The sequence below is a fragment of the Leucoraja erinacea genome, chromosome 8, assembly GCF_028641065.1.
Source record: "Leucoraja erinacea ecotype New England chromosome 8, Leri_hhj_1, whole genome shotgun sequence".
NCBI lineage: Eukaryota > Metazoa > Chordata > Chondrichthyes > Rajiformes > Rajidae > Leucoraja > Leucoraja erinaceus.
The window spans coordinates 52,923,174-52,943,091 of NC_073384.1; the positions used below are offsets into that span (position 1 = coordinate 52,923,174).

A 19,918-nucleotide genomic window follows, 5' to 3' on the forward strand; every position below is an offset into this window, starting at 1 on the left:
AGAAGGCGCAAGTTGTAGATGTAATATTTGCTTTCCAAAGAATCATGTGCAGCCACAACCCGCAGACGTGGAGTATAACTTTACCGTAGCACAACATTCCAATCGGTACTTTACCGAATGTTATTTTAGGGGTAAATAACTTGGGATCGTAGCAGAACTTTAAAAAAATGTGTCTTGCCAAAATAAAAACTCGGAGGCAAAAGTGTAACAACAGTTTGAGAAAAGAACACCCCCTCCAAAATAAGTCACAGGCGTGCTATCTATCCACCAGGAAGTGTGTCCTGGCTTTGAGAGGTCTGTTTGATAATATTTAGTGAAGTGTCCATTGGAATGTTTCAGCTGGATTTCCCCACACGCCACAATTACAAGCGGGTTTGACCTGTGACGCATCAATGGATCGGTGTAGATGTAATATAACACAATGTGTTCTGGTTTGGAGGAATAATATTTCAGGTAGATCTCCCCCCCAACCCACACATCACAGTTTCAACTGGCTTTGACTTACGACTGGACGTATTGGAATACAAAGTCGCTGATAGAACACAAGCAATGGCCAAGACACATTGGACTCACCGATCGAAGCCGGTGCTCTGACACCCGCTTGTAATCACAGCCATGTGTAAGAACTGCCGCTTGATCCTCATGCTGGTGTTAACAGGCGGCTTCTTCCTTGTGGAGCTGGTGACAGGGTACATGAGCAAGTCTATCGCTCTCATCTCGGACTCCTTCAGCATGCTGTCTGATGTTATCTCTCTGAGCATCGCGTTGGCGGCAGCCTATGTGTCCAAGCTCCAGAAGACGGCAGGGGTTTTGGGAGCTCTGCTCAACGCCGTCATCCTCTGTGCGCTAACTTTCGGCATCTTCACCCAGGCGATTGCTCGTCTTTTAGAATTGAGCAAGTTGGAGGATGTTGTCCTGGTGCTGATCGTCGGAGTTCTCGGGCTGGGCGTGAACGTTGTTGGACTGATCCTCTTCCAAGACTGTTGCTCCAAGAGAGGCAGATGCATGCGAGCAGGTGAATGGGGTCCTGCCTGAGGGCTCAAAGTAGGAATGTTACAACGTTTTGAGATTTTAAAAATCAAGTCTGCAATTTATCCCATCAGATAAAGCATAAAAATAAGTTTAATTTGACACCTAATTTACTTTCATATCTTCAGTATTAAAAAAGTTATGGCCATTTTCAAACTCGGAAATCTTGTTCCCTATTGCTTTTCCATTGACTTAACACACAAGCTGTGATCGAAGACAGTCAAAAGCCCATAACTTTATTAAAAATTAAGAAAACTGAAATACATTTTCAGTTAATACAGATTGAAGCATTCTGAAACAAATATGAAACAATCTTACTTGGATGACCTGAAATTAAAGCATATAATTAGTTAGTTACCCAATTGTAGCTAATTACATAATTCAATTACTAGATCTAAACATCTATCCATTTCTTAAGAAAAGATTAACATTTTTAAATAGCCTGTGTCCAAATAACATACACACAAGAATTCCCAATATAACATGATTTTTAAATCTCATTGTCATGGATTTATAGGCCAAATGTTTTTGGTTTTTAGTTTGTGATTTGGGGGGGGGGGGGGGGGGGGGGTTTGAAACAGGGTTTGCTGTCTCTCCCTGCGGGGGGAATGCAACTTTTTTGTCGTATTCCCCTTCTCTGCCTCCGTCTGCGCTGAAGCCTAATGGCGGAGCTGGCGACTTCGAGGCTCAGGAGTCAAAGCCCGCCAGGACTCGCCCTGAGCTCGCTGACGTGAGGACGGTCCGGCTCGGGGTTGGAACAGGGCTTCCGTGAGGGGCTGTGACGACCCCGTGAGGGCGGCCAGCACGAGGGAGGAACGGTGCTCCCGTCGGAGTGGCCGAGCTCGGGGAGGTACGGCGCTCCCAGCCCGAGTGAGGAGCGGCGCCATGTCGGGGCGGCCCAGCCCGAGGGAGGAGCGGGGCCCATGTCGGGGCGGCCCAGACCGAGGGAGGAGCGGCGCCCATGTCAGGACGGCCTGGAGCGAGGCTGAACGGTACTTACATGAGGGCGATCCGGCTCGGGGCTGGAACGGTGCTCCAGTGGCTGGGACGGCGTTCTGACGGCGGAGACTTGAGTCCGGGGTTCGGCCGCGACCCAGCGGCTGTGTCAGCAGGACTGGTGGGCGGTAGCTTCAACCACCCCGGGCCGCGGTGATTGAGCCGCGGGACTGTTTTAACATCGCCCGGTGGGGTATCGCTGCAGCGCAGAGGGAGAAGAGGAGGGAAGAGACTGCAGACCCTAAGACTTTTGCCTCCATCACAGTGAGGAGGTGCTAGGTGGACTCATTGTGGTGGATGTTAATATGTGTTTATTGTTGTTTTTTTAGTGTATTGTATGTATGTATGTATGACTGCAGGCACAAAATTTCGTTCAGACTTCGGTCTGAATGACAATAAAGGAAACCCTGTAACCCTGTAATGGAAGGAATTTAGTGTTTAATATCTGCAAATTAATGGCCATTTAAATCATCTTGCGAGTGGGTTTTTCTGGAACGCGATCATTTGGAATGTTGCGGTTGCAGTGGATTTGAAGTCCATATCAGCAGGAAAAATACTGCCGGTTCGGAGGGGCCCCAAGTCACCTTCTCGCAACTTAAAATTTTGATTAAAGGGAACTTAAGAAGCACTTTTTAATGTAAAAATAAACAGCCTACATTGCCTTGTCCCCTACATGAGATCTGTTCCGTTGTCGGCGTTCACGGCTTTAGAAGATGATTTTTAATTTACTATAACAATTAAATTATTTAACTCAGCTTAAAAATAAGTGCAGAGAACGGCAGTGATTTCTCTTGAGCAATTAAACAGACTGATGAACATCGATTTAAACAGCCTGGAGGAAACGGCATTTTAAACCCGCCCCCCTCTCAAAGGCACCAAAGTTGCGCACACGGGCAGTGACAGAACTGCAGCGCCGCTGAAGGTAGGTTTTGCAACATACCTACTCAAAATGGATAGTTAATAAATAAACAAAGACAGCAAGTGCTGGAGTGACAATAGTGGGTCAGGTAGCATCGCTGGAGAACATGATTGAAGACATTTCTGGTCGGGAAGGTGCTGGAGTAACCCAACTGGTCAGGCTGCATCTGTGGTGAAAAAGGATCATCACCTCCGACATTTTCGCCACCTTCAACCGGATACCACCACTTGCCATATCTTCCCATCTCCACCCCTTTCCACAGAGACCATTCCCTCCACAACTTCCTGGTTCACTCGTCTCTTCCCACCGAAACCACCTCCTCCTCCGGGTACTTTCGCAAGAGATGCAACACCTGTCCCTATACCCTCTCCCTTCACTCCATCCAAGGACTCCGACAGTCCTTTCAGGTGAGGCAGAGGTTCACTTGCGCCTCCTCCAACCTCATCTACTGTACATCTGTTATTCTCGGTATGGCGGGACCAAGCACAGACACGGCGATCGTTTCGCTGAACACCAATCCTCAGTCCGCCTTGGCCTACTCAATCTCCTGATTGCCAAACATTTTAACTCATCCTCCACTGACAGAGTGAGACTGCACATGAATTGGAGGAACAGCACACATTTTACTTGGGCACCTTACAACCCTGCAGTATGAATATTAATTTCTTTAATTTTAAGTAACCCTTGCATCCCCCCTCTCTCCATCTCACATTGCCAGTTCCATTGTTTTTTTCTCTTTGTTATCACCTTTTCCACAGTCAACAATGAACCATTGTGGGCTCTGCCTTTCCTGTGTCATTGGTGCGAGCTTTGATCTGTTCTGTACCTTTTCATGCCTCTAGTTTCCTCCTCTGACTCTCAGCCTGAAGAAGGGTCTCGACCTGAAACGTCACTTGTTCCTTTTCTCCAGAGATGTGGCCTGACCCATTGAGTTACTCCAGCACTTTGTGCCTATCTTCGGTATATACCAGTATCCGCAGTTTCTTTCTACGCCTTTCTGATTGGAATCCTTCATCAGAATGTACTTTAGTAGGGGAGAGAAAGTTGGGAGGGGGGGGGGGGGGGGGGAGGACAAAGCCTGGCGAGTGATAGGTGGATACAGCGGAAGGGGGGGGGGTTAATTGGCAGACGGTTGGACAAAGGCTAGAGATAAAAAGACAGAAGGTGTGAGACAAGGACTTAAGAGGCACGAAATGGGAAAATAAATTGGGGTGAGAGGTTGTTTGTAGGTGAATTACCTAAAATTGGCGCGTTCAATGTTCATACCGTGTGTTATCTGGAGGATCTGAATCCTCCAACTTGTCCTGTTCTATCGACTTGACAAATGGAATATGAGGTGATGTCCCTGCAGATACTGTAGCTTACAGCCTAAAAGTATGAAGATTGAATTCTCCAATCCTAGGTCTGGAGAAACAGCAGCTCATATTCCAAATGATTCATATCAGTATTAAAGCCCTTGGCAATTTAAAACACAATTTCTACTTACATGCGTAAATCACCACCAATTGGAATGTTTGCATTTCTTAATGTTTAATGTTAATTGTGCTTGAACATAACCATAATAGGATGGCACCTGCATTATTTTGTATGTTTCTTATGGTGCTTTTTTACTCCTGTTGACCAATTTGCCTTTAGTTTCTTATTTCCAAAGAAGACATCTAAATATCCATTTCTGTTTTTTTTCAAATTTTAGGCAGCTTGGGAAATGACACAAGAGACCAATCAGGGAACAGGAATACAAATGCTTCGAACTTAAATATTCAAGGTAATACCATGGAATAAAAATATATTATAACTTCATAGTCATTCTGATGGTGGCTGCATTTGTCAGTAAACATACCATCTTGTATCTTTACTCAAATATTTATCAGTACACTGTTTAAGGAAAATTACTCGATGGCCACGCTTATATATCCACTGTACAGCTAATTATCCCACTAAAAAAAAACTTTACTTAAGATTTAATGAATTACGAACAATATCTTCATTTCTCAAGTAGTTTTAAGGTATTTAACATTAGATATGTGGAACATAGCATCTTTAATTTTGTTTTGAAAGGTGGTGGACTTAAAAGCAAATCATTATTAGAAAATATTGGGTTTGAATGGGAGTTTCTGAGGAAATAACCACTGTCACTTGTTAAGTGGTCAATATTGAAATAAAAGCCTCAAATTTAGCGAACAAAGGTCTGAAGTCTGCAACAGAAATGACAAATGCTGGAAATACAACTGGTCAGGCAGTAGCTGTGAGGGAGAAAAATATTATGTTTTTTTAATAAGAATTAGATTTGTTGAAACTCATCAATAAAAAACAGGGATATTGGAAATATTACTGATGTGCCATATTGTGCAGGAGTTGCACACCACTGCCATAAAGTCCACCACCTTTACCACTACTCCCTTAAACTAAGCCAATATTGGTCCAAAATTTAGCGAAGTTTTACAGAGTACTGCAAAACATGATAATCTGGTATGCTTCAGACTTTGGTGGTGTAATAATGATGGATTTTCTAGATTATTGAATATCACGTATTTTACAAACTAATAGAGTCTTTAGTCAAAGGTACACAAAATTGCTGGAGAAACTCAGCGGGTGCAGCAGCATCTATGGAGCTTCAACTCCCCCTCCCATTCCCAATCCGACCTCTCTGTCCTGGGTCTCCTCCATTGCCAGAGTGAGCAACAGCGGAAATTAGAGGAACAGCACCTCATATTCCGCCTGGGGACCTTGCGTCCGGATGGCATTAACATTGAATTCTCCCAATTTTGCTAGCCCTTGCTGTCTCCTCCCCTTCCTTAACCCTCTAGCTGTCTCCTCCCACCCTCCCATCCGCCCGCCCTCGGGCTCCTCCTCCTCCCCTTTTCCTTCCTTCTCCCCCCCCAGTCTGAAGAAGGGTTTCGGCCCGAAACGTCGCCTATTTCCTTCGCTCCATAGATGCTGCTGCACCCGCTGAGTTTCTCCAGCAATTTTGTGTACCTTCAATCTTCCAGCATCTGCAGTTCCCTCTTGAACACAGAGTCTTTAGTCATCTTTTTGATGTTAAATATAGTATAATCATTATTTTGGTGAACCTGATGACTTTAAAGGGAATACTGGATTCTTGGCCCCGGTGAATTTAAAAGGGTTGTGAGAAGCAGGGTCCCATTGTGCTGAAAACGAGCATGGCAAATGGGACTAAGGCCCTGGGGAATTTAAAAGGAGCACAGGAAAGGTCCTGTTATATTTTAAGAAGAATGAAAATAGTGTCCAATGAGACTAAATGTTAAGTGGTAAGCAGAGCAAATGAATCACATGTGAACCATTGGGATTCCTGAACAACAGGAGAGTGGACTATCTAAAAATAAATGCCTATTCCGTCCTATTCTGACAGAAGGCATTTCTACACTCCTCAGCTTTAAATAGTTGTTACCATTTTTGTAACTCTTTCCCATGTTCATGACTCTCATCTCAACATCTCGGTCCAGTTAGCCCAGTTAGGATTCTATAGGTTTGGATAAGACCACCCGTCATTTCCCTTCGCACTGCCTACAATGCTACTCTATACGATTTTAGGTAACGGGACCAAATCTGGAAACAAGTTTGCAGATTACACTAAAGTGGATGGTATTGTAGATAATAAAGATGGTTGCCAAAATTTGCAGCAGGCTCTTGATTGTTTGGGCAGGTGGGTTGATGAATAGTTGATGGAATTTAATACAAGAAATGTGGGGTGTTTTGGGAAGTCCAACAAGGGCAGGATCTACACAGTGAATGGCAAGGCTCTGGGGAGTGTTGTAGAGCAGAGGGATCTGGGAGTGCAGGTACATAGTTTTTTTAAAGTGACATCACAGGTAGATAGTTCAAGTGAGTTTATTGTCATGTGTCCCTGATAGGCCAATGACATTCTTGCTTTGCTTCAGCAAACATAACATAGTAGATGGCATTTACTACAAAACGGATCAATGTGTCCATATACTATAATATAAATATATACACACATGAATAAATAAACTGATAAAGTGCAAATAACAGATAATTGGTTATTAATAATCAAGGTTTTGTATGAGCCAGGTTTAATAGCCTGATGGCTGTGGGGAAGTAGCTATTCCTGAACCTGGTTGTTGCAGTCTTCAGACTTGTGTACCTTCTACCTGAAGGTAGCAGGGAGATGAGTGTGTGGCCAGGATGTTGTGGGTCTTTCATGATACTGCCAGCCTTTTTGAGGCAACGAAAAGGCTTTTGGCACATTAACCTTCATCAATCAGAGTATTGAGCAAAGACGTTGGGAGGTCATGTTGCAGTTATATAAGATGTTGGTGAGGCCACATTTAAAGTAAGGTACACAAAAATGCTGGAGAAACTCAGCGGGTGCAGCAGCATCTATGGAGCGAAGGCAATAGGTGACATTTCGAGTCAAAACCCTTCTTCAGACTGAGGTCTTATTTAAAGTAAGGTGTTCAGTTCTGGTCACCATGTTATAGGAAAGATGTTGGAAATGGTGCAGAGAAGATTTATGAGGATATTGCCATAATATAAGAGCCTGGGCTATAGGGAGAGGTTGTGCAGGCTGGGACTCAATTCCTTGGAGTGCAGGAGGATGAGGGGTGACCTTTATAGAGGTGTACAAATTATGAGAGGAATAGATCGGGTAAATGCACAGAAAAGGGAAATCGAGAACCTGAGAGAGCTTTTTGACACAAGGGTGGTGGGTGTATGGAATGAGCTGCCTGAGGAGGTAGTTGAGATAGGTATTATCACAATGTTTAAGTAACATTTAGACAGGTAAATAAATAGGATAGGTTTAAATGGACATGACCAACATCTTTAACCACAAGTCCATCGGGCAGTGGTCAGTATGGAACATCCTGTAGATGCTGCAGGACATGGAATGGTTGGATCCTGTGGGTGGTTCTCTGAGCAGACTGCCCACATTGTCTGGCAAAATGCCTCATCACCAGAACTGCACCAAGAACCAAGACCTTGCTTGACTGGCGATGCGAAGGGCTCATCCAGTCAGATACTCCCTGTATCATCGGAATCTTATTACCCTGCCATCTGGTCATGCTGCCATCTGGATGGCTGCTATGGAGAGGAGACAGTTGCCCACCTCTTTGCAGAGTGTGGATTTGCAAAGTTGGTCTGGCTATAGATTTGCAAAGAAGGTTTCGAGAAGGATTTGCAAAGAGAGTCTGGAGAAGAATGCAAAGGTCCTTGTAATGGTTCACGCCAAATAGGTCCGTAACAGTGGACTCTCCGCAGGCTGGCCCATTTCAGATTGCAGGAGACAGGGCTGAGGGACTAAACCGAAAACATCTGTGGGCAGGAACACGGGCTCGGGTCTTTCCACTCCTGGTCATTGATGGGCAGAGTCCGGTAGAGACACTCCTCAAATAAGGGAAGGCATATCACCCTAGGGTGCCATGTGTGCAAGGATGTTTTCTTTGAAGATAAATGAACAATAGGTCAAGAGGACAATAATGCTATGCTTTAAATTTGACATTTGGGGATTTGAGGAGCAACAAGAATAAGAAATGGATCAGCCATATAATATTGAATATATGCGAACTACTTTATTTGGAGAACAGTTACATAACAGAGCATCTCAATGCCATGTATAAAATATTTATTGAAAGAGTGATGTGGATCTATGATATTACTTCAAACACAGATATGTAGAGGGCAAACGATTTTCAGTTTAAGTGACAGAAAGGTGGGTTTAAAAGTTGTTTTAAAAGTAATTACTTCATATATCAATATATGTTTAATATAGGCAAAATGTATCAATCAAAGCATTGGAGTGAGTCCAAATGAAACTGGGTGATTTGGAATGTTGAGGAACCAACTACAATGAGTCAATTAGATTACCCTTTTCTTTGATTTTATTCGTCAAAATGACTATCATTTAAAACGTTCCCAGCTCCTATTGGATTATATATAAGGACAGCCAGTCAGCTTAGATTAATAACCGTCACTGATTTGGTTTTAGAACATAGAAAAGTGCAGTAGAAGAACAGTCCCTTCAGCCCACAAAGTCATAACCATAATCATAATAATAATCATAGTACTTTATTAGCCAAGTGTGTTTTGCAACATACGAGAAATTGATTTGCCATACAGTCATACCAATAACAAGTAACAAGACACACAGATACAATTTTAAAATGAACATCCACCACAGTGACCCCTCCACATTCCTCACTGTGATGGAAGGCAAAAAAAAGCTCAATCTCTTCCCTTCTTTGTTGTCCCGTCGGGGGTCTCGAGCCTTCCATTGATGGGACAATCTTGGCTCCTGTAGCCCTCCGCGTCGAGGCGATCAAGCTCCCACATTGGGGGGGACCGGGCGATCGGATCCCGGGTCAGGGCTGGTCGAACCTGCACTTTGGAACTTCCCAACATCTGTCTCCACCCGAAACTGCAAGCTCCGTGATGGTGAAATCCGCAGGCTGCAGTTGGAGCATCGATCCTAGGCAAGGGATCACAGGCTCTGATGGTGGGGCTCAAAGTCAGTCTCGAGCAAGGCCGCCAGTTACATGATGTTACATCAGGGCTGCCAACATTGGGTGAGAGTTGAGAGTGAGAAATTGCGAGGGACGTAGCGACCGGGGGGGGGGGGGGGGGGGGGGGGGGGGGGGGGTGGGGGTGGGTGGGGTGTGGGGGGGGGGGGGGGGGGGGGGGGGGGGGGGGGTGGGGGGGTGGGGGGGGGGGGGGGGGGGGGGGGGGGGGGGGTGGATGGGAAGAGGGTTTTCAGTGGGTTACGGCCCGTGTGCCGTAGGTTGCCGAACCCTGTCCTAGATGTTTGGCCTCATTGTGGTCCTCCCCATGTTTTACAACTGATTCACCTGGTTAGTTTTATCTCCGGCTGCTTCATGTTGTCGGCGGGTGCACATCCAACCAAGAAAGAAGAGAAGAGATGCAACGTCACTCACAGCCGCCAACTGACGCGCTTCCACAGGCCGCACAGATCGTTGTGATATGCCGCAAATGTGTGACTCTCACGCTCAAAGCTCAAAGCTCAAAGCGTGAGAGTTGGCAGCCCTGTCTAAGGCCAGGATGTGACAACAGACACACAGGGAGACACATACACAAAGGAGACACACACACACACACACACACACACACACACACACACACACACACACACAGGGACAGACAGACACACACACACACAGACATGGGGAGACAGACAGACACACACACACACACACACAGGGAGACAGACACACACCTTGCCTTCCTCCCTCCATCCTCCCCCTCCCTCCCTCTCTTTCCTCCCTCTTTCCTTTCCTCCCCCTCCCTCTTTTTCCTCACCATTCCTCTTTCTCCCCTTTCTCCTTACCTTCCTTCATCCCCTGTCTACATTCCCTACTGTCTCTCTTTGCCTCCATCCCTCCCTTTTTTTTCTCTCTCTCTTTCTCCCATCCCTCTCTTTCCCTGGCCGCCCAATGGGGAGTCTGGCGGGCACGGTGCTGCCGTGTCAGTTGAAGGGCAGGAGGGATGGAGGGAGGGAGGGAGGCGGTAGCCGGAAGCACAGCGCTCGCAGACGGCTCACAAAAGCGCTGGCACCCGCTGCTCGGGACCGACGCGCTTCCCCAATCTGTGCAGATCGCTGTCATGCGGCGTAAACTTGAGACAAACTGTGCAGCAAAGAGCCTATAGCTCCGCTATAGCTCCCCTATAGGATCTTTGCTGTGCAGGGACTGAAGACAGCCTGTCAGCGTGAGAATTCTGTCTTCAGCGTGAGGGCGTGAGAATTGGCTGAAATGCGTGTGAGTTGGCAGCCCTGTATTACATGCAGAGCGACTGGAGATGAGATCCGGAAATCAATCACATCTCCAGCAATGTAAGAGATTGAAAAAAGTTTCCCCGACCCCCTCCCCCTCTCCGCAAATAAAACAAACCAGAGAACATTAACACACACTTATAAAACACACTAAAAATAACAAAAAGACGAAAAGACAGCAGACTGTTGGCGAGGCTGCCATCACATACGGCGCCACCTGGTGGTTTGCCTTGCCAAACATGTTGCAAGTTAAACTAATCTCCTCTGCCTGCACATGATCCCCCCCCCCCCCCCCCCCCCCCCCCCCCCCCCCCCCATTCCCTGCATATCCATGTACCTCTCCAAAAGCTTCTTAAACACCATCATTATATGTTTTAAAGGGAACATACACTAATGTTGTATGATGCTACATTATTGTATCATATGGAGCATATTATACAATGTATAATATAATAATATTCAACTGTTATTGCATATTAAGGAGCAACAATTTCACACAGAGGGTGGTGGGTAAATGGAACGAGATGCCAGATGAAGTGGCAGAGGCAGGTACAATAACAACATTCAAAAGATATTTGGGTAGGTGAGGACTCAAGACATTTTTATGTCATTTGTACCAAGGATGAAAAAGAAAAGAATGTGCCACCAGGCTCTGGAACAGTTTTGTTTTTGTGTGACCTTTTCCTGTTTGTAAGAGTTAAAACAAATACAATTATTTATTTTCCAGGTGTCTTCCTACAATTACTGGGCGATGCTTTGGGATCTGTTGTGGTAGTAGTCACTGCTACCATCTTCTATGTGTTTCCACTTGCATCGGATGATCCCTGTAATTGGGAATGTTATGTCGATCCAAGCCTGACCATCGTTATGGTTATGATCATTTATGTCTCTGTTTACTCACTTATAAAAGAAACGGTTCATATTTTACTTGAGAATGAACCCAAAGAATTGAATGTGCAGAATATGGGTAAGTTAATGCTTATTATGTAAGATTCATTAACGTGTCTTAAAGACCTAAGGTCATGTTATGATTAGAAATATATCCCAAAAATACATCTTCGGAATTTATCTTCTGATATTATGTTTAGTATTTGATGTTATTTCAAGAAAATAACGTAGTCATAATCTCGATAAACTGCCACATTATGGTCATAAGTAATAGGAACAGAATTAGGCCATTTGCCCCATCAAGTCTACTCCGCCATTCAATCATGGCAGATCTATCTCTCCCTCCTAACCCCATTCTCCTGCCTTCTCCCAATAACTGACAATCGTACTAATCAAGAATGGATCTATCTCTTCCTTAAAAATATCCACTGACGGCCTCCATAGCCTTCTGTGGCAAATAATTCTACAGATTCACCACCCTCTGACTAAAGAAATTCCTTCTCATCTCCTTCCTAAAGGAACGTCCTTTAATTCTGTGGCCATGACTTAGTCCTGGACTAGAATTTTGAAAACTATTTGATGCTCTTAACACCAGAGGTAATTCAATAAACAGGAAAATGTTGTTGCACACCTGATACAATTTCATTCACCAAATTCCATGCACATGAAATGAATGTTGCAGTCTTGGGTGGTAGTATTTTTTCGGCAGTGTTTTCCTGCCGATATGGGATTTAAATTCACCGCTACCGCAACGTTTCAAACGCTCGTGTTCCACAAAATCCCACTCGCAAGATGATTAAAATGGCCATTAATTTACGGGAATTAAACACTTCCTTCCAAAACAATTCCTTCCATTTGGCCTATAAATTCATGAGAATGAGATTTAAAAATCATGTTATTGTGTGAATTCTTGTGTGAATATTATTTGGACACTTAGGCTATTTGAAAGTGTTAACCTTTCTTTAAGAAATTGATAGATTTTGGATCTAGTAATTGAATTTTGTAAATAACTACAATTAGGTAACTAACTAATTATATGCGTTAATTTCAGGTCATCCAAGTACGATTGTTTCATATTTGTTTCAGAATGCTTCAATCTATAAAAATTGAAAAATTCATTCAGTTCCCTTAATTTTTAAGAAAGTTATTGGCTTTTGACTGTCCTTGATCACAGCTTTTGAGTTAAGTCAATGGAAAAGCAATAGGGAACAAGATGCTAATTTCAGAGTTTGAAAATGGCCATAACTTTTTTAATACTGAAGATATGAAAATGAATTGGGTGTCAAATTAAACTTCTTTTTATGCTTTATCTGATGGGATAAATTGCAGACTTGATTTTGATCTCAAAATTTTGTAGCATTGCTACAATGTGATGATGCTTCTCAAATGCTTGAAGGTGGCTGCTTCAAATCTAATAAATATACAAGAGAGCAGTGATCATAAGACATAAGTGAAATGAGTAGAATTAGGCCATTCAGCCCATCAAGTCTACTTTGCCATTCAATCATGGCTGATCTATCTCTCCCCCTAACCCCATTCTCCTGCCTTTGCCCCTTAACCTCAGACTCCATTAATCAACTGTAAGTTTTGTGATAAAAACACTTCAGAAATAGAAGGGAGAGGAAAGAAAATTAACTCTTAACTAATGGATATAAATATTAAAACTATATTTATGCTGAAATTAATTAGCTATATTACAAAAAAGTTTCACTGTACCAACATTTAAGTTGTACATATCACATATGAAATGTGGTGGGAGACTACAATGATACTAGCTTTAAATTGAGTAATTATAGCACAATTTAATAATAATTTCTAGTAGAACAGATAATATAATATCAGTTTAATATTTCATTCGGCAAGTTTTATTCAGTGTAGATACAGAACGGTTCTGATTAAATCCTGCTTTAAGCATATGAAAATAAATTGTGACCTCATTGAAAATCTGTTGTCAGAGACATCAATTTCCTAAGATGTGTCCCATGAGGTAAACGTTACATGTCTGTTTGAGATTCCCCCTTTGCTGATCCCCAATGTATACATTTGGTTACATGATGGCTTCAACAGTTTGAATCCTTCCATAGTGTTTCTTGATATTCTCCCTTTCGAATGTTCCAGCTGGATATACCAAACCAGGTTTAGTCCTTTCTAACTCAGATGTCCTTGTGAGCACATTTTCCAAGACTTGGTGAACTCCAATGGAGACATTTACATTAAAATATTAATGCCCTGAATATTTAAATTGGTTTGTTTTTCTCTCTCTATTCAATATCTATATCTAGATTGTCCCTGTGCTAGTTCAGAAAACACTGCAGAGAAAGGTGTCGACACAAGCGCTTCGGACACAGAAGAAAAGGAAGAGACAAAAGTAATATTAGATATGCCTACTGTTTCAATGTAGTAAGTCTATTTCATCTGGCAATATAATCCCATTTCAAAGTAAGACTGAATCTGGGGCTAAACTTATTTTTTGTTTATATGTGCAAAAGAAGAGCACAGATCAGTCAGGTTTGAGGTTTGCTTAACTAAGACTTAACTTCCTCATTATGACCAGGCTGAAATAAGCTTGGAAATAAAATGGAGTTTATTGAAAATGAAGTTACTTACATCCCTTTAAATGCTATCCCTTTAAATAAAGAGGCAACTTTCCATTTGATTGCTAAATTTATGAAGGATGGGAAGCTACATTTTTACCTTTTCAAACCATTCAATCTGCACATTAGATCTGAGTGAAATCTTAAAATGATATTTACCAGTAATTTCAGTTAAATTTATGTTAGGTTTTAAAACAGGGCGAAAAAAGCTCCCCTACAATTTTCCAGGTTGTGCAAACAATTGTCACTTTACACAATATTGTGTCAGGGGGCGATCAAACCAACTATGTCCCATTGTTCTACTTTTGCTTCCCTCCTCTTCCAGACGGAACAAACATAGAGTTCCCCTGGTCCTTCCCATTCAGCTTCTGATTCCAACACATCATTCTCGAACGTTCCCGTCACCATCTACTTGATCCCACCACCACCAGTCACATCTTCTCATCTGCACCCATTTTTGCCTTCCACAGAGACCGCTCCTTCTACGACACCTTGGTTCACTCATCCCTTCTCACCCAAACCAACCCTTTCCCATGCAGCCGTAGGAAATGTTACCCCTGTCCCTATACTTTGTTCCTCTCAGCCACCCAGGTGAGGCAGTTGTTCACATGCACCTCCTCTCACCTCAGACTGTGTTCGGTAGTCCTAATGTGGCATCTTTTACATCTGCAAGACCGAACGTAGACTAGGTGACTGTTTCATCGAACACGAGCGCTTGGTACACCAAGCCCTGCTAGATCTACTGGTAGATAACCTTCCCATTCCCATTCTGACCTTTCTGTCCTGGACCTCTTCTATTGCAGAGTGAGGCCTCATGCAAACTGGAGGAACAGCATCTCGTATTCTGCTTGGGTAGCTTACAATGTAACGCCATGAACATTGAATTCTCCAATTTTAGGTTAAATATTGTCCAATATTGAAATTAACCTGCTAACTGCAGAATGGAAAAAAAATCGAAATGTAGTAAATCCTTGTTTTAATGGATTGCGGTTATAGTGGATGGATCTACTGATGGCCGCCCATGCTGCCTCCCTGGCTGCCCACTGCCCACACTGTCCACACTGCCCCCTGCCCACCCACTGCCCCTGGCCCACATTGCCCCCTGCCAACATTGCCTCCTGACCCACACTGCCCACACTGCCCACACTACCCCTGGCCCACACAGCCTTCCCGGCCTCTCGTGGCCCCGGCACCCACCACTCCCTGTGTAAATGCTTGCTCTACATGTTTCCTTGTAACTAAACCTCTCTCACTTTAAACTTCTGTCCTGTGGTACTTTCCCAGGACATTTCCATCCTGGGAAAAATACTCTTGATGATCTAACTCTGCTTCTCATACTTCTGTAGCTTCTCTTGTGTCACCCCTCAGCCTCCAACGCTGCAGAGTGTACAGTCCATGTTAATCCAACATCTCCTTTTAGCTATGGAACTCCAATTCAACCTCTTCTGCACCCTACCCATAGCTTCCAGGTCATTCCTATAAGCTAGTTACTAGAGTTGCCTACAATTCTCCAAATGTGGATGAATTAAAGTTCCCCACTTTCATGCTCAATGCCCTGAACAATGAAGGAAAACCCTCCTTTCTCTTCTTTGCTGAGTGAGGACATTAATGAGATACGTGTCCTGCTTAAGGCACCACATGTTAGGCATGCCACACCTATAAACAGCAAAGGCAACCACTCAAATCAGGAGAGTCTGTGATGACTTTGGTATGTTGGCTTTCATAGCAAGAGGATTTGAGTATAGGAGCAGGGAGGTTCTACTGCAGTTGTACAGGGTCTTGGTGAGACCACATCTGGAGTATTGTGTGCAGTTTTGGTCTCCAAATCTGAGGAAGGACATTATTGCCATAGAGGGAGTGCAGAGACGGTTCACCAGACTGATTCCTGGGATGTCAGGACTGTCTTATGAAGAAAGACTGGATAGACTTGGTTTATACACTCTAGAATTTAGGAGATTGAGAGGGGATCTTATAGAAACTTACAAAATTCTTAAGGGGTTGGACAGGCTAGATGCAGGAAGATTGTTCCCGATGTTGGGGAAGTCCAGGACAAGGGGTCACAGCTTAAGGATAAGGGGGAAATCCTTTAAAACCGAGATGAGGAGAACATTTTTCACACAGAGAGTGGTGAATCTCTGGAACTCTCTGCCACAGTGGGTAGTTGAGGCCAGTTCATTGGCTATATATAAGAGGGAGTTAGATGTGGCCCTTGTGGCCAAGGGGATCAGAGGGTATGGAGAGAAGGCAGGTACGGGATACTGAGTTGGATGATCAGCCATGATCATATTGAATGGCGGTACAGGCTCGAAGGGCCGAATGGCCTACTCCTGCACCTAATTTCTATGTTTCTATGACCACCTGCACACTCTATTCATTAATGCACAATCATGCAACATACAACTTGCTCAAGAGGGAGGGAGAAGCAGCAGAACACGTTTTAGTGATGTGCTCTCTAATGGAACCCCTCCACATCATATTCATATAGGATAGGGCAGCTGCTTCAATGCTTGTGTGTCCACATTGCAAATTGTGGTGAAAAAAGTCAGGATGTTTAAATCACTCCTCAAATGGCTGAAAAGACCAAGGCACTTTTACCATGTATCTAAACAAATGTCTTTGATTCACTCTATATTGTTTTTCCTGAAGGAATGGCTGACTCCTGCTCGAGCAGAAGTTTATTATTAGCGTCAGTGAGCAAACATTTCACAGTTACTTGGAGGCACAAGAAACTGCCGAAGACGGAACCTTGAACCTTGAAGTGCTGGAGGAAAGTGGGTCAGCAGCATCTCTGGAAGCAAATGGACAGATGATGTTTTGAATTGGGATCCTTCTACAGACTTAAAAAAAAAAAAATCACAGCTACATCCTGTGAAACGATCCATGGTGAAAATGTGGGAAACGTGGAAATTAATGAAAAAGCAGTGGCGTGTTTCAAAATAATGATTGATTTGCCCTGTGTTTAAACAAGTTGCAATGAGAAATCTGTCATTAGTTTGTCAAGGATGTGAGCATCGTTAGCCAGCCCAGTATTTTTTTCCTCATGCTTCCTTGCCTTTGTGGTGGGAGAGAGAGAGTTGATCAAAACTGACAAGGGAACAATCTGTTTAAAAACCTTCAACTGAAACAAAGTGTCAGAGACATATTGAAACACCAAACTGTTTAGAAAGTCCAGCCACATGTAGTTGAATTCCAATAATCCACTATCTGATGTTTAAGAAATCCTGACTGTTCAACACATGGCCCAGTAGATGATGTTTACAGCGCTCTTTCAACTCACCTGGGCCCAAGTTCCCACTCTACAATTCAACTCATCACGGCCTGAGTTCCCCCACTTCCTTTTAATTTATTATGTTCACTGGAGAAATTATTATAATACTGTGTGGCATCTGAAAATAGTTAACCAAACACGTGTTAATGTGTTAATAACATCTAATTGTCCAAATATATGCCAGTTCAGCACCAAAGTCTCGAGTTTGACTGTAATGCTGAACTGCATGTTAAAATATTTCTTCCCTACCTACTTTTGCAAGAAATAGAGCTACTATTTCATCTTACCCGGTGCTTTGTTGTAACTCATAAACAGTTTTCAATTTAGCATTTTCATATGCATTGTTAAATTCTTTCAGCAATAACATTGTCTCCAACAAACCTCTTTGTTTTAGTTTTTATTAAATAGATAAAAGGACTTATAGCAGCATGCTTTATTCTTTCAATGAGTGGAACATTTCAAACTAAATGTATAACTATAAGCATAAATTTCCAATAATCACTTTTAAACAGTATCACAAGGTTATATTTTTGAAAATCATTTTCACAACAGCAGCACATAGCAACAAGATCATGTTGTTAACATTGGTAATTATGGACAGTAACCATTTTCATTTACAACAGTACAGCACCATGTTTTACTATAGTATTTAATCATAAGAAACAGAATGGCTATCGGACTCCACTTCAGCATTAATTTTGAGGATAGCAATTGTTTACATCACTTTTTGAAAAGTAATTTGAAGCTTATGCCACATAAAGAAGCTGTGTCCTTCTGACCATTTCCAAATCAGCAATACTGTGAACTAAGCATAAGTGAACTGTATTTGTGACTGTATACTGGAGGAGAGATTGATCTATCAATCAAGTTGACCGAGTCGATCTATACGACTGGGCACTGGATATTATGCCAGAATCTCTCCTGTTAGATGTTACTAAAAAAAGCAAAGGACAAAACTTGAGTTCAATTTCAGCTCTGGAAAGAAAGAGACTTGGTCCCGCCACATTTGTTTCTCTTTATAACTGTGTTTTTGCATTGTATCAGGTAACATTTGAGAAAATCTCATTATTGCCTCTCATATTGCCTTTCGTTGGTTAATTTTACTCCAGTAGCAGAAGAATTGAATCTATATGGCTTAAAGAGATAATTTCCCAATCATCTGCTCTCGACATGGAATTTCACTCACAAACACCCCTGTTAGGAAAATGCTCCTTCCTGTGACAAAACAATTATGGTCACAATACAAAATGGATTAATAACCAATGCATTTCTAGTAAATATGCTTCTGGTACTGGTTTATAATTTATTGTAAAAATAAGTCAGGAGTCACTAAATTAAGTCAATTTTGTTACAATGATAGAATATTTAGATCCAATGCATTTTTATCCGATATTTTCGGAAGGTTTTGATTTAAAAAATGTTCAATTTTCCGCAATATTATAGCAATACATGTACAAACTGCTAGTTCATTGTACATAAATAAGGTTGCAAATCAAGAGCTGTGGGGGGGCACAACATTATGTTATTGTGGGGGTGATATTAATAGGAGATTGTTAACAATGATCACAGTACCAGATGATCCACACCAAACATCACGGTTGTGTTGATTAATTATTGTAGAGTAAAAGCACCTTTGTTCATTAAAGAAGTCCAAATATTTATATGGTGTTCACAACTCATTTCTGGTTTATTATCTAATGCTAATATTTCCCAAAACATCTATTTTATGAACATGCGCATATTTACAACATCCTTGTTTGGTCCAAACTCAAATAAATGAAGTACCTTAACACACCAGAATTCCTTGAAACACATGATTTATTATTGAAAAGCTTAGTTTAATTTATTGTCATGTGTACCGTGGATTTTTGGTGCATGCTATCCAGTCAGCGGAAAGTCTACAAATGATTACAATCAAGCCATCTACAGTGTCCAGAGACAGGTTAAACTTCTTTGCAACAATACAACAGATGGTATGAAATTGGTATTTAAGACCACCTAATGGTGATGACCCTCCAAGTGGGTGGTATTCTCAGAAACTTTCAAATCAGTTAACACTTGAAAAAAAAAAGACACATTAGTCTTTTAGTTTTCATTATCTTCTAGATGAGCAATGTTTTTCCCAACTAGTGGTGGTCCTTGGGGGGTAGGCCACTCCTTGGATCATTCCCCTCGCCGATTGAGGGACAGGGGCGTTGGTCTGCCAAGGGGTTTCCAGAGGACCCTTTTTGTGTGTGTGCTCTCGCTGTGTGATTAAAGACTACTGTTTAAACCTGCCTGGCGTCTGGCCTTTTCCAGGCCGCTACAAACTAGTTTTTTGACCATTACAAACAAATGCATCAGAATTGCTATAAAAAGCAGCATGTCTTTATTAAATTGACAGGTTAATATGACTGCTTACTACTGGTCTAAAGGGCAATTGGTAAATATTAAACTTTTGGATTCCTACAATAGCAGCCCAA

At 42.6% G+C, this 19,918-nt stretch overlaps 1 protein-coding gene across 1 annotated transcript; it reads left to right on the top strand.

The window, feature by feature from the left end:
- Positions 1 to 359: 359 nt before the first annotated feature.
- On the top strand, positions 360 to 18,093 carry slc30a10 (solute carrier family 30 member 10). Its single transcript, XM_055639723.1, has 5 exons — positions 360 to 1,015; positions 4,638 to 4,709; positions 11,434 to 11,673; positions 13,877 to 13,962; positions 16,835 to 18,093. Exons 1-5 carry the CDS (start codon positions 616 to 618, stop codon positions 16,871 to 16,873), a joined length of 837 nt encoding a protein of 278 aa, XP_055495698.1. The 5' UTR covers positions 360 to 615; the 3' UTR covers positions 16,874 to 18,093.
- The last annotated feature ends 1,825 nt before the right edge of the window (positions 18,094 to 19,918 follow it).